The sequence below is a fragment of the Pristiophorus japonicus genome, chromosome 1 (assembly GCF_044704955.1).
Source record: "Pristiophorus japonicus isolate sPriJap1 chromosome 1, sPriJap1.hap1, whole genome shotgun sequence".
NCBI classification, from domain to species: Eukaryota; Metazoa; Chordata; class Chondrichthyes; family Pristiophoridae; genus Pristiophorus; species Pristiophorus japonicus.
In genome coordinates, this window is record NC_091977.1 from 47317290 (window position 1) to 47329742 (window position 12453).

Sequence of the window (12453 nt, forward strand, 5' to 3'; positions counted from 1 at the left end):
AGGAAACGCTTCAAGGACACCCTCAAAGCCTCCTTTAAGAAATGTAACATCCCCACCGACACCTGGGAATCCCTGGCCCAAGACCGCCCAAAGTGGAGGAAGAGCATCCGGGAAGGCGCTGTACACCTCGAGTGTCTTCGCCGAGAGCAAGCCGAAGCCAAGCGCAGGCAGCAGAAGGCAACCTCCCCCACCCTCCCGTTCCTTCAACCACTGTCTGCCCCACCTGTGACAGAGACTGTTGGTCCCACATTGGACTCTTCAGCCACCTGAGAATTCACCTGAGTTACCCTCAGCACTGGAGTGTGTCAGCCAAGATTTTTGTGCTTTGGTCTCTGGAGTGGGACTTGACCCCACTACAGGTTGACTTTAAAAAAAAAAGGATGGGTGCATTTCCTCCCGCCCGCCAGTGTGCGTCTCTCTTGCTCTGCCAGTGGCTCGCTGCTAACGCCTGCTGCCTGCACCAGTGCAGCTCAGTGTTGAGGCCCGATGTCCGCCTGGATCGTTCTGTGCGCCCGCGTGTGCCGCTCGCGCCCGTTCACACAACGTTCCACGCGGGCCCTGGCGCAGGCGCACTGCCGCAGTCCGGCGGGTGCGAGGCCGAGTCGCTGCGTTGGGACAAGCCGGTGAGTATGGTGCAGCTGTCCAGTGACGGGTGCATAACCTGCGCTGCACGGTTCATTGCGTTCCAGTGGATAGTGTTCGACGGATGGCTGCAAATCAAAAATGTGCGTGCAGTTCAGCCTAAAGTGAGCACTCGATCAACTGCGAGAGGACAATGCGACTTACTACAAAAAGAACTGAAACTTTAAGCCTCTTGCAACTGATTGACTGGTAACGATTGCTAAACTGTACGCATCTCAGGCCAGAGCCCTGAACAATAACCAGACTGTCACAAACCGTTCATAAGTGGAGTAGGAGCCACTGCCTTTGGGGTTTACTCAAGCAGTAAATAATGGTTAGGGTTCCTGGGCTGCAAAGTAGGAATTCTGAGTGTGAGCCAGTCAGTGCTGCTGGTGCATTATCTGTTGGGAAGAATTTAGCATTTGTTTCCATGTTGCTGCTGTAAACCTGGACAACAGCAAGTTGCATTTTATCCAGCTCCTTTAACATAGAGAAATTCCCCAAGTCTTTCACTGGAAAAATGTGGATGCTGAGCCCAGGAGATATTGGAAAGGTTGGAGACCAAAAGCAAAGAGCTGGGTTTTAAGGAGGGTCTTAGAGGCAGAGGGGTTCAGTTCAGGAAGGGAGTTCGAGTATGAGGACCAGGCGACCAAAGCCAGGGATACCAATGGTGAGGCGAAGGGAGGGATGGATGCATGCACAGAGGCTGGACCCAGAGGACCACTAACGTTGTAAATGATAGCTTGAACAACTTAATTCTCTTTATTCTGGAGCTCACTCAGCAATGTGCAGTTAAAATGGTGATCCTGGTACAGACACGAGATTTTTTCCATACAGATTGAGGGCACTATACCTCCTAGCTAGAGGGCGCTATACATTCTATCATTGCACCTTTCCTTTCATAAGAAACAAAGTGAATTGAAGTGAGCTTCAATATAAACTGGTAAACAACTACAAGTTTAACAAACAATTAACAAAAACCTTGTCTTACTGTTTCTTTATCCAAGTGTCCATGATTTCTTATTTCTGTACATAGTGTTCCAGGTATTTTGGTATTGTGCAGACTCTGTTGCTTCACCTCAAACTGGTTGTTTCAGTGGTGTTCTGTGCACTGATCGCTTTATCATTGCTCTGAGGGGAAATATCAGGCAACATATCCCTGTTTTCACGTGTTGTCATTGAAGTGCTGTTTCGCATGTTGGCTATGTTGGCAGTGGATCGTGTATGGGTGTCACTGAGATCTCTGGAGTTTCGATGAATGTCTCAGCATTCTTTCTAAGATGTTTCCTATTTCAGTGATACTCAGCGATTTTCTGTAATGACCTGATATGACCAAATGCCAATTTGTTTCTGAACCTGAGCTTTTTGCCATACTTTGCTGTCTCGCATTTGTTTGAGTCGCAAGTTTCTCTTTCCTGCAGTGTAGGAAGTGCTGTAGCACTTCTGTTGTAATAGTATGCATGTTTGGCATAGTTGTTTTCTTTGTTGACTATGATGTGTATGATTCTTGGTTTGAGTAGTGCGTTTGCGATTGGGATGTTTGTCTTTGTGCGGCATTGTGCTGGTGAAATATCAAGACCTTAATTTGGTGTGTTTCGCCAGATGAGAAGGTTCATGTAGAAGTCACCACAGTCTTAGTCTTCTTGATTAAACGCTTTGGGAGCTTAACCGCGTTCTCAATCTTTCCGTTGCTTTGTGGATATTCTGGTGAGCTTGTGAAATCGAAACCATGTTTTGTGGCAAAGTTTGTGAATTGTTGTGAGTTGAAGGGAGGTCCATTGTCTGATTGAACCGTGTCTGGAATACCGTGGTTGAAGAAGTGTTTCTTGAGTTTGATGATGACTCTAGCATCTTTCTTTCCGTGCAGATTGTCTATCTCGAAATAGCCCGAGTAGTAGTCCACTGTGCATAAGTAGTCTTGGCCATCGAGTGTGAATATGTCACAACCAATCTTTTCCCACTGTCTCTGAGGGAGGTCGTGACTTATCAATGGCTCTTTTGGTTGGCTCGATTAACAGGTGTTACACACGTTGAAACATAATCTTTTATGTCACTGTTCAGTCCTGGCCAGTAAACGGATTCTCTGGCACGTCGAAGAGTGCTCTCGTCTCCCGTGCGAGCAGCATGAAGTCGCTGACGAATGTCGGATCTCTGGGATTTTGGTATGACACAGCGGTAGCCTTTGAAGACTATGCCATCCTGTATTGTGAGTTCGTAACAAACTTTTTGAAGTATGTATGCGTTTCAGGCGGGCATTCATGTGTCGTTTCTGGCTATCCCATTGTGATTTGTTGTATGGACAGTTGTAATGTGGAGTCGCTTGCAGTTGTGCATTGTATGGTAGTCAGTCAGTCCTTGTTTGGAGAGTGGGAGAAAGTCCACCATGTGGATGCATTCCACTGCAATTTCAGTTGGTGATCTCACCACATTTTCGAGGTATGCACACGAGAGGGTCTCTGCTCGGTACATTTCTTTTCCTGGTAGCTTATTTTGCCGTCATATTGGTTGAGCCGAATGAGCAGACATTGTAGTTGCTTGGGTGCTGCAGATAACAGCTTGCGGCCTGTCCACAGCGTGATCTTGTGACCGTATACATATTGATGATTTTGTTCCATTCCGAAGTCTTGAGCAAGCAGCTCCTTTTCGATTTGAGAGTATCGCTTTTCTGCTGGAGTGAGTGCTCAGCTTGCGTATGTGATGGGTTCATCCTTCTACAACAGGGACAACCAAAGACCCTTGCTCGAAGCATCACCTTGACCTTCGGTTGCAAGTTTGGGGTCAAAGTACTTGAGCACCAGAGAATCTGTCACGCGTTGTTTGATAGCTTCAAACGCTTTGTCTTGTTCTGCAGTCCAATTCCAGACCGTGTCTTTGAGCAAGCCGTCACAGAGGCTCGCTGAGGTCTGAAAAATCTGGCAAGAATTTTGTAAGGTACTTTGTCATGTCGACAGATCATTGTACACCTGCGACATCCTGCGGTTTCTGCATTTCGTTGATTGCGACCACTTTGCTTGGGTTGGCTTTGAGTCCCATCACAAGACATTATGTGTCCCATGTATTTCATTTGGGAGCTCTTGTATTCAAACTTATCGAAATTTAGTTTGATGTTTTGCTCTCTGCATCTTGAGCAAGTTATTATTTAAATGGAGAAAGATTGCAAAGTGCTGCAGTACAGCGGGACCTGGGGGTACTTGTGCACGAAACACAAAAGGATAGTCTGCAGATACAGCAAGTGATCAGGAAGGCCAATGGAATCTTGGCCTTTCTTGCAAAGGGGATGGAGTATAAAAGCAGGGAAGTCTTGCTACAGCTATATAGGGCATTGGTGAGAACACCCCTGGAATACTGCGTGCAGTTTGGTTTCCATATTTACGAAAGGATATACTTGCTTTGGAGCAGTTCAGAGAAGGTTCACTAGGTTGATTCCGGAGATGAAGGGTTTGACTCATGAGGAAAGGTTGAGTAAGTTGGGCCTCTACTCATTGGAATTCAGAAGAATGAGAGGTGATCTTATCGAAACGTATAAGATTATAAGGGGGCATAGGTGACAAGGTGGATGTAGAGAGGATGTTTCCACTGATGGGGGACACTAGAACTAGAGGGCATGATCTTAGAATAAGGGGCTGCCCATTTAAAAGTGAGATGAGGCGAAATTCCTTCTCTCAAAAAGTTGTAAATCTGTGGAATTCGCTGCCTCAGAGAGCTGTGGAAAATTGGACATTGAATAAATTTAAGACAGAAATAGACAGTTTCTTAAACGATAAGGGGTTATGGGGAGCGGGCAGGGAAGCGGAGCTGAGTCCATGATCAGATCAGCCATGATCTTATTGAATGGTGGTGCAGGCTCGAGAGGCTGTATGGCCTACTCCTGTTCCTATTTCTTATATTCTTATGTTCTTATCTCTGCACGAATTTGCATAAGTTTGCATCATGATCGTGACTGGCCTCTTTAAGTGTCTCACTGTGTCCAGTGATCAAGATATCGTCTGCAATCTTGTAGCTTCCATCTAGACCCTTGAGGTTCTGGTCTAGTTTCTGCTGGAAGATTTCTGGGGCAGGGCTGATGCCAAATGGCATTCTATTATATCACGATCGTCCCCATGGAGTCTGGAAGGTCGTGAGGTAGGAGGATTCTGTGTCTAGTTCACATTGCAAGAAACCCTCCTTGCTTTAGTAAGACCTTTACATTTGACATCTGTGGCAAGATGTCACTGATCACAGGAAGTGGATAGTGTCTGCTTTTCAGGGTACTGTTCAGATGATGAGGTTCGATACATACTCGTATCTTTCCATTTGTTTTTTTTTACAGTCACTTGACTGGATACCCAGTCCGTTGGTTCAACAAATTTTGTGATGATTTGTCGTTCTTCCAAATGATCAAGTTCCTCTTTCAGCGTTTGTTTGAACGCTATTGGCACCCCTCTGGGTGGCATTACAGCTGGTGTCGCTGATTCACGAAGTTCAAGGTGAACTGTCCCTGGCATGTGTCCAAGTCCCTTAAACACATCTGGATACGCATTGCTGACACGCTAGTGAGATATTAGCATTGTTCGCAGTTTGCGATTCGCGTAGTTCATTTATCACCGTGATATTTTGATGCTGTACTTGTATCAGTTGTAGCTGTTGCACAGTGCGTGAATCAATCAGTGGTGCACTTTGGCCCTCAATGATCACAAAGGACACAGCGTACTTTTTCTTGTTCTTTGTATTTTCCAGTGGCACATTACAAGTTGCTACCACAGGAAAGGTTGCATGGTTGTCATATAGTGACAGTGTTGTCTTAGATTCATTTACCTTCAAGCCTTTAGGTAAATATCTGAGGTAGCATGTTGCATGTGGCCCCACTATCTATTTGCATTTTTACCATTTGAATCATAGAAGTTTACAGCACGGAAAGAGGTCATTTCGGCCCATCGTGTCCATGCCGGCCAACAAATCCCACTGTCCAGCTCTATGACTGTAACGCTGCAGGTTACAGCACTTCAAGTGCATATCCAAGAATTTTAAAAATGTGGTGAGGGTTTCTGCCTCTACCACCCTTTCAGGCAGTGAGTTCCAGACCCCCACAACCCTCTGCGTGAAGAAATTTCCCCTCAAATCCCTTCTAAACCTTCTACCAATTACTTTAAATTTATGCCCCCTGGTTGTTGACCCCTCTGCTCAGGGAAATAGGCCCTTTCTATCCTCTATATTTAGGCCCCTCATAATTTTATACACCTCAATGAGGTCTCCCCTCAGCCTCCTCTGTTCCAGTGAAAACAAATCCAGCCTATCTACTCTGTCCTCATAGCTTACTGAAGTTGAATGTTCAGCCATGAACTCATTGAATGGCGGTGCAGGCTAGAAGGGCCGAATGGCCTACTCCTGCACCTATTTTCTATGTTTTCTATGTTTCTTAGATTCTCCATTCCCGGCAACATCCTTGTAAATCTCCTCTGTACCCTATCCAATGCAATCACGTCCTTCCTGTAATGCGGTGACCAGAACTGCACGCAGTACTCCAGCTGTGGCCTAACCAGTGTTTTATACAGTTCAATCATAACACCCCCCTTGCTCTTGTATTCTGTCCCTCGGCTAATAAAGGCAAGCATTCCGTATGCCTTCTTAATCATCTTAACAACCTGGTCTGCTACTTTCAGGGATCTGTGGACTTGCACTCCAAGGTCCCTTGTTCCTTGACAGTTCTCAGTATCCTACCATTTAATAAGAACATAACAAATAGGAGCAGGAGTAGGCCATTTGGCACCTCGAGCCTGCTCTGCCATTTAATAAGATCATTGCTTATCTGATCGTGGCCTCAACTCCACTTCCCTGCCTGCTCCCCATAGCTTTATCGTTCAAAAATCTGTCTATCTCTGCCTTAAATATTTTCAATAACCCAGCCTCCACAGCTCTCTGGGGTAGAGAATTCCAAAGATTCACGACACTCTGAGAGAAGAAATTCCTCCTCATTTCCGGTTCAAATGGGCAACCCCTTATTCTGAAAATATGCCCCCTAGTTCTAGATTCCCCCACGAGAGGAAACATCCTCTCTGCATCTACCATGTCAAGCCCCCTCAGAATCTTATATGTTTCAATATCGCCTCTCATTCTTCTAAACTCCAATGAGTAAAGGCCCAACCTGCTCAAACTTTCTTCATAAGACTACCCCTTCATCCCAGAAATCAACCTTGTGAACCATCTCTGAACTGCCTCAATGCCAGTATATCCCTCCTTAAATAAGGAGACCAAAATTGTACTCAGCAATCTAGATGTGGTACAGTTGTAGCAGGACTTCCCTACTTTTATACTCCATCCCCTTTACAATAAAGGCCAACATTCCATTTGCCGCCTTAATTGCCTACTGTCCCTGCATGCTAACTTTTTGTGTTTCGTGTATAAGGACCCCCAGATCCCTATGTACCGCAGCATTTTGCAATTTTTCCCCATTTAAATAATAATTTGCTTTTTTATTTTATCTACCAAAGTGGATAACTTCACATTTTCCCACATTATACTCCATCTGCAAAATTTTTGCCCACTCACTTAGCCTGTCTATATTCCTTTGCAGAATCTTTGCATCCTCCTCACAACTTGCTTTCCCACCTTTCTTTGTATCATTAGCAAGTTTGGCTACATTGCACTCGGTCCCTTCATCCAAGTCAATAATATAGATTGTAAATAGTTGAGGCCCCAGCACCGATCCATGTGGCACCCCACTTGTTACAGTTTGCCAACCTGAAAATTACCCATTTATCCAGACTCTGTTTTCTGTTAGTTAGCCAATCCTCTATCAATGCTAATATATTACCCCCAACCCCGTGAGCTTTTATCTTGTGCAGTAACCTTTTATGTGGCGCCTTATCGAATGCCTTCTGGAAATCCAAATACACGACATCTACCCTGCTTCCAGCTCATTATATCCTCAAAGAACTCCAGCAAATTTGTCAAACATGATTTCCCTTTCATAAAACCATCCTGACTCTGCTTGACTGTATTATAATTTTCTAAATGTCCTGCTACTACATCCTTAATAATAGATTCCAGCATTTTCACAATGACAGATGTTAGGCTAACTGGTCTCTCGTTTCCTGCTTTCTGTCTCCCTCCTTTCATAAATAGGGATGTTATATTTGCAGTTTTCCAATCTGCTGGGACCTCCCCAGAATCCAGGGAATTTTGATAGATTACAACCAATGCATACACTATCTCTGCAGCCACTTCTTTTAAGACCCTAGGATGCAGGCCATCGGGTCCAGGGGATTTGTCCATCTTTGGTCCCATTAGTTTGCCTAGTACTTTTTCTCAAGTGATAGTGCTTGTTTTACGTTTCTCCCCCCCCCCCCCCCCCAACCCTCCCCTCCCAATAGCCCCTTGATTATCTATTATTGGGATGCTTTTAGTGTCTTCTACCATGAAGACCAATACAAAATATTTGTTCAAATTCTCTGCCATTTCTTTGTTTCCCATTATTACTTCACCATTCTCATCCTGTAAGGGACCAACGTTTACTTTAGCTACTCTCTTCCTTTTTATATACCTGTAAAAGCTCTTACTGTCTTTTTATATTTCTTGCTAGTTTACTCTCATCATCTATCTTCTCGTTTTTTAGTCATCCTTTGTTGGTTCATAAAAATTTCCCAATCCTCTGGCCTACCACTAATCTTCACAACGTTGTATGCCTTTGTTTTCAGTTTGATACCATCCTTAACTTCCTTGGTTAGCCACGGACGGGTCTTTCTTTCTCACAGAAACGTATCTTTCCTGAGAGTTATGAAATACCTCCTTAAATGTCTGCCATTGATTTTCTACCATCTTACCCTTTAATCTTTCATCCCAGTCCAGTTTAGCCTACTCTGTCTTCATCCCTTTGTAATTGCATGTTCATCTCCATTCCTTCCACATCTGTTTTGTATATTTACCTTTCACGCCTGAGCTACCATTACCCAGTACAGTGATGAATTAACGCTTGGGATTTTATATGAAACATTGAACTTCTTCCCTCACGCTATACCTTCAATACCTAATGCCTCGCATCCAGATCCTCTGAATGCCTTCTTCATTAAGTCAGTGCTACCTGGTTTTTGATCTCTGATGTACTGCCTAGAATTCCTTTTTTCAACTCTGTTTGCTTCTTTTCCCTCTTCTGTCTAATGTACTTCTCAGTCTCTTTTTCTGAGTCCTGACTGTTCTGACCTCCGTCCCCTCTTTCCAACAGAGAATAGACTAGTTTCACCTCGTAGAAGAAGGTCGTTTTACTTGCATTACCATTCTTTGACTCTGGATGTGGAGCCACAAATGAGCAAAAGTCAGACAGACAGAGGTGGAAATCAGACAGGAGAGAGATTAGGAAGGAAACCCATACTGCCATTGTGTGATTTTTTTTTCAATTGTTGAGTATTACGGTTTCACACTTGCTCACTGGGGTTACGCTTATTTAATCCATGACAGTCTGTCTACATTTCCGCAACCAAGTAAAGAATATGAGAGGGAAGAAAATGGTAAGTAAGTTGAATTGGACTGTAGCTATTATAAATTGATCACGTGAGGACCATTGGGACTGCTTTATTCTTGCACAACACCAATTAAACTTTGAGATTGTCTTGAATGCTTTATAAATGATTGATGCAATCAAGATATTTTAGAAAAGGATTGTCGGTCTTTGTCCTCGTTGCTCTTCACTCTATGAAGACCCGGTTGAAACATTCCTGAATAGTTGCCCTGTGCTATTTTTTTTAGAGAGACAAAGTCATCAGACATGTCTTACTTCCATTTCCTTTGATTTACAGTAGTTGCTGCCTTCTTGGAAGAGTTCCCTTGACAGTGCTTTGTACTGAATAAGAATTGAAAGTTATTAGATATTATTTGTAACTTATTGTTTTCAGTCTGACTCTGCTTAAAGGAGAGTTTTTGTGTAGTATGGGTACATTGAATAACACGCTCTTATCCCATTAATGTTGAACAATTGGTTTGGTAAAAAAAAATTAGTAGATAGCAACTTTGTTGCTTTTGTTAAGTTTACACGTGTTTTTCAGTGCCACTGGGCTAATTATGTTTAATGCATTTAAAAAAACAAATTCTGGGACAGCTACACCTCAAATGTTCTTTTGGGCTATTCTGGATAGCATTGGAGTTGAATTAATGGGCTATACTATCCCAAATTCCTTTTTGCAGCTAGCAGTATGGGCTAATTTTTAACAACGGTTTAATTCTTTGCCCTTTCCTCTGCTAACGTTAGTGATTCAGGCAAAATTTCATGGGCGGCAAACCTCATCCCTGAGAGGCTGGAAACTGAGGGTCAGGAACCGAGGCAACCACGTGACCATACCTCAGTCCGATTATATTGTCTCCCACACAGGTACATACTTTCAGCAAAGGGCACTGGATTGCAGTCAGGAGTAAGGCCTGATTGAGTTTGCTTTTTAGCAGCCTGAGTCTCTGAGTTCAATTATAGTGGTTGCTGGCTGGGTGAGATTGTCTAGATCAGCACTGCGCCTTACCTGAACCTTGTAACTTAATGAACTGTAGAGATCAATGTCACATCATGCAGTGCATTTACCCACTGAACCATCAGAGGAACATCACTTTATATGAAGCTACCTGCTCATGATCAAACTAAAAAGTAAAGCACTTTAGAGTAACAAGAATGTATGAAGGTCCAGGTATGTTCTATGCCTGTCATGTTGTAAGACAAAATAGTTTTTTTTCTGAATGATTTTACGTTATAAATTCAAATTTACACAGCACAATGTGTTAATTTTCATTGCAAAACTATACAAAACGCTTGTCAGTTTAAAATATTTATTATTTAAATTTTTTAAAGCTTGTGTTCACAGACTTTCCCCACAGTACCTACAGGAGCAGCAATTGTTCTTGACCGTCAAACAAATTCATCAAAAATAATGGACATTAACAGGTTTCAATGGGATCTAACACCAGATCAAGTCAAATCTCAGACAGATGCTCTCATTCGTAAAACCATGCAAGTGTATGACAGTGTCGGAGCACTAGATATTAAAGAAGTCACATATGAAAACACTTTGAAGGCTCTAGCAGATGTGGAAATTGAGTATGCTGGTAAGTCATCAGACAGTAAATAAAATCACATTGTGATTGAGTTTGACTTGCAATTGAAATGCCATTATAGGGTTGGGCAATTTGTGTATTTTAAAACCAACCTATAAATGTACCAATAGTCAGGAGAATGCATTTTGCCTGGGCCTAACAGCTGACCCCTGCATCTAGAATTCAAAGGGCAAAAATCACAAGAAGCATGTCTGAGGGCATATTCCCTCAAATTGTATGTCATTGACCTACACCTGCCCACAGATGGGCAAGCATACCGCTGTCACTCATGCACTAGGAAATGGAAGCTGGAACACGATGGGGTGTGTCCCTAAGCAGCTTTCACTCCCCCCACCTCAGGTTAATTGAAAAACAGATGGAGCGGGAGAAGTCTATAACAATGTCTATGCTGACAATTAAATATTTTTCTCCTTCTCAGAGTGGGGTGTGCTGGGCAGTAGTGAGTGTGGATTTTAAAGGAGAGGTTAGAAATAAGGGGGTAGAACAAGGTGAGGTGCTTAAAGGAGGAGATGCTGCCAGAAGTGTAAGGGGAGAGACCAAGGTGAGATTTGGGAAAAAGTGCCACACTGCTGCCATGTTGGATTGGGCGGGACAGGTGGAAAGTCTAGCCAAGTGGGGAGGCTATATACAAAAGCAAAATATTTAGGATACTGGAAATCTGAAAATACTCAGCAGATCAGGCAGTATCTGTGGTGAGAGAAACAGTTAACGTTTCAGGTCGATGACCCTTAGTCGGAGCCTATCTATGTTTTCCTTAAGAATCTCCAATTCTCCTTAACAAATTCTTATTCATCTATCTCCAGTATCTTCAAGGATAAACTTATATTTCTTTATTTATTAAAGCCTGTTTGCCAGCCAAGGGCACTAACAGGTTCTTCTACCGATTGCATGTTGAAACCATTGATTCTGATGATTAAAGTTCCTTATTTGGAGGACTGCCTTTCTGGCGGCCATCCTGTTGAGTAAGAGATCCCAGTTGCAGTCATTGACTACCCCTTTATGCAGTTATTCAAGGATCGAATTTGTCTGAAACCTAGCCTGATGTTTCTTTCCAAAAGTTACTCTTCCTTCCAGTTAGAATAAAAACTGGACAGAATGATTAACTAATCAATCCAACCAGCAATATGAGTTTTGTCTCAACGCCACACTTGTAGTGATTGAATTAAGCTTTTCCTATCAGCTGGCCCTATCTATTCTCATAAAAAGATACTATCTAGGACATTTTGACAAGGCTAAGACTTATGTGCTGAAATATGAAGTGCTTATAATAGTAAACCATTAATGTCAAAAATTACTTCTTTGAGAGTGCCTACTTGCTCATGCAATTGTCCTTGTTTCCTGAAGATAATTACATTCCTTTCTTTTGTGCCACAAATGGGCCCTAGATTGCACCATTAGAATTGCGCACACCTCCACGAAATTCTGGGCCTTTGTGTGGACTTTCTATTGGCGCTTTAGTAAATTGCATGTTTAATGTAATTCCAATCATCATACCTCCTGTCGCTAGTTGGGATGGCAACATTGGGTAAAACAAACTTTCTTTTTGGGAATGAAAGTTCATTCCAGCAATGTAAAAACTCACTGCGTATTAAAGCCTTTTTACTAGAGTTGCAATGAAAGGTTATCTTATTCAGCAGTTAGAGTTAATTGACAAAACTCTGAATGAAACTCTGAGTATTTCCTTCTCGTACTCATTGTTCTTATCACGCACTCGGCTTTACGTTGCTTACTCTGAGCCCTAATTATCTTTCAAGGTATCAATTTTCA

General features: G+C 42.9%; 1 protein-coding gene across 4 annotated transcripts in view; it reads left to right on the forward strand.

Annotated features, from left to right (window-relative positions):
• Positions 1 to 441: 441 nt before the first annotated feature.
• LOC139263364 (neurolysin, mitochondrial-like) overlaps positions 442 to 12453 on the forward strand; it is a 55331-nt gene continuing 43319 nt past the window's right edge. The window contains exons 1-2 of one of the 4 annotated variants that reach the window (XM_070879344.1): positions 442 to 623; positions 10424 to 10677. In XM_070879344.1, coding sequence (XP_070735445.1) covers positions 487 to 623; positions 10424 to 10677 — 391 coding nt within the window. In that variant the 5' untranslated portion in view covers positions 442 to 486. Of the gene's footprint in view, positions 624 to 775; positions 849 to 2807; positions 2828 to 10423; positions 10678 to 12453 lie in introns of those variants that run through there. The other 3 variants (XM_070879353.1, XM_070879363.1, XM_070879373.1) reach the window with 3 other exon arrangements.